The sequence below is a fragment of the Merops nubicus genome, unplaced genomic scaffold, assembly GCF_000691845.1.
Source record: "Merops nubicus isolate BGI_N331 unplaced genomic scaffold, ASM69184v1 scaffold52208, whole genome shotgun sequence".
Taxonomy (NCBI): Eukaryota; Metazoa; Chordata; class Aves; order Coraciiformes; family Meropidae; genus Merops; species Merops nubicus.
In genome coordinates, this window is record NW_008626010.1 from 1 (window position 1) to 2,571 (window position 2,571).

Below are 2,571 nucleotides of genomic sequence, written 5' to 3' on the forward strand. Positions count from 1 at the left end.
GGGCACAGCGGGGGGTACAGACGAGCGGCCTGTGCCAAAGGGCCCCTGTGAGCTGGGGAACTCACCAGATCCGCTCAAACACCTTGACGGTGGTGTCGCTCGCCAGGGCAGTGACCAGGTTCACCACTTCCACCAGGATGGAGGGCAGGAGGAATCGAGACACAATCTCTGCCGAGCACTGCTGCACCGATGGGCACCCTGTGTGGAAGAAGTACTGTAGGACAAGGTGCCAAGCGGCAGCCCCAGCGCCAAGCCCTGCCTGCCTAGGCAGCAGAGAGGGCTAAGGGAGTCCTGTTGCAGGCCAAATTCCTGCCTTGCCAGGGACTGAGGCAGAACTGGAGAAAAAGGACCTTATGAGGAGAAGGAGAACACAAAGGCAGAAGCAACCCCTGGTTTCAGGGTCTGGGCTGAAGTGGGACCTGGTTGAAACCCCATGTGAGACCCAAGCACAGCACTTTATTCCCCCACTTATTCCACATTCCCTGGCTCACTCCTTATCAGAGGAGGAGGACAGCCCCATCTTGCCAGCAGGAGGTGTGAGAGGATGTACAAATACTGGCAGGCATCCAGAAATCAGAAACAGGGCAGTCACAGAGCCCCAAATCTCACCATATAAAGGGCATTCCTCCTTCCCTGCCTTCCTGAAAGAGTGGGGGTCTCCCATTCAGCCTCACAGCCCCAGAGCATGTTGCAGAGGCTCAGATCCTCCTTCTGGCTGCATCTGGGAGCTTAATCATTACTGCAGCTGCTGTTGGAGTCCAGGTCTCTCCAAAGCAGCTGCAGCCAAGCCCAGCAAGCCCTGGGCTCAGAGCATAGCAGATGCAACCACAGGCCTCCACAGGTTTGTTCAGATGCACAGACACATGCCAGGTCTGCTGCCACAGCTTTGTAATACTAATGCTGGCCCTGAGACCAATGAGGAGAGACAAGGTGCTTAACTAGAGATAGCAAGGGATGAAGCTGGATAGCTTGGTGCCACATGAGGGCTTATCTTTGGAGCTCTGGGTAGAAAGGCACACTCCTGGCCCATTTGGAGGAGCTGAGGCCTGAGACACATACCCAAGTGGTTCATGAATGCCATCCACTGCTGGCAGGTTTGATTGAAGAGTGGGTGCATGGTACCTACATCCCCTTCTTCCAACTGGCAAGCTCGGCGCCTGGGAAGAGAAAAGGGAAGCACAGTTGTACCAGATCAGTCAACAGAGGCACAGAAATGTGACGGTCCCCGCCCAGCTCCAGATGGAGGGGAACGTCACCCCACCACTCCAGCTGCCCAGCCTGCAGGCTGTGCTTGCCTCTGTGCCTGTTCCAGTTCAGCTGTGGCTGCGGCCCGATCCTGGCTCAGGTGCTGCTTGACACTCTCAGTCTTGTGCCGCCGCCTTGTGCGAGCCTCTTCTGGCTTCTCCAATACAATGTCATCAGTAGTCTTGGGGCTGCCCAGCTCAGAGGACTCTACCTTGCTCTAGGGAGAGGGGATAAGTTAATGCTGTGCACATGCACAGCCTAGCTACTGCCCTGATCTAAAAGTTCACACCACCAGTCTGACTTCCCAACCCCAGTCTGATCCCTACTCTCCGTTCCTCCTGGCCTGACACAACATGAGGACTTAGAGGCCTGCTCTCCACTGGTCCCTCAGCAACAGTACCAGCATGTCCCAGAAGCTGCGGCGTCCCAGCTTGTTCGTGGGTGTCACTGGCTCCCCAGGGCCGGGTGAAGGGGCAGAAGTGAAGTGCAAGGGTGGAGGACAGTTCCTGCCAGTCCCACCAGTGGCCAGGGCCAGGCCCTTGGTCTCTGACATGGTTCTCCTTAGGCCTCCTGTGGAGACAGAGCAAATCAGACTCTCCAGACTCCCTGGTTGGAGCACTGCTGTTGTCCCCATGTACCCCACTGTGGCTGGCCAGAAGGGAGACAGCCCTCAGTAACATCCAGCAAAGTGGATTAAGTCTTAGGGAACAGAAAGATGTTTAAATCTCTTCCAGCCCTAATTTCTATGGTGCTTCTTCCCCAGGACATCACACAACACAGTTAGCAGAGGGAAGAGGAGCCTCCTCCCAGCCTGAGTCTTCCCAGCTCAGCCAAGCTAGGAAAGGCCAGGCAGGAGGACAAAGGCTGGCTGGGGGTTCAGAGTGGCCACACTGGCCAGGCTCTCACCTGCAGAGCTCAGCTCCTCCAGGTCCAAGCTACCCAGGGGGCAGGCGGTTTCCACGCAGAGCGGGGCGGACAGCACCAGGAACTCCATGACGGCGTCGCAGAGAGCGTGGCGCAGGGCCCCGCGCAGCTTCTCCGACAGCTGCAGCAGGCTGATGTTGCCCTTCTCCCAGATATCCAGGCGTACCAGCACGTGGGGCTCTGGGGGGAAAGGGCAGACCTGCCTGGCTATGCACCCCGACTGCGGCCAGCCCTGCCCAGTGCCCATGCGCCACGACTGCGGCCAGCCCTGCATGGCTACGCACCCCGACTGCAGCCAGCCCTGCCCGGCTATGCACCCCAACTGCAGCCAGCCCTGCCTGGTGCTATGCACCCCGACTGCAGCCATCCCTCCCAGGCGCCCCGGAGGATGCGGAGGCCGCC

General features: G+C 58.6%; 1 protein-coding gene across 1 annotated transcript in view; it reads right to left on the reverse strand.

Annotated features, from left to right (window-relative positions):
* Positions 1-65: 65 nt before the first annotated feature.
* LOC103778262 (protein SZT2-like) overlaps positions 66-2,571 on the reverse strand; it is a gene marked incomplete at both ends in the record, with an annotated part of 7,126 nt that continues 4,620 nt past the window's right edge. Inside the window, 5 exons of the mRNA XM_008945840.1 lie at positions 66-198; positions 1,060-1,157; positions 1,296-1,462; positions 1,646-1,815; positions 2,152-2,349. Coding sequence (XP_008944088.1) covers positions 66-198; positions 1,060-1,157; positions 1,296-1,462; positions 1,646-1,815; positions 2,152-2,349 — 766 coding nt within the window. The remainder of the gene's footprint in view (positions 199-1,059; positions 1,158-1,295; positions 1,463-1,645; positions 1,816-2,151; positions 2,350-2,571) is intronic.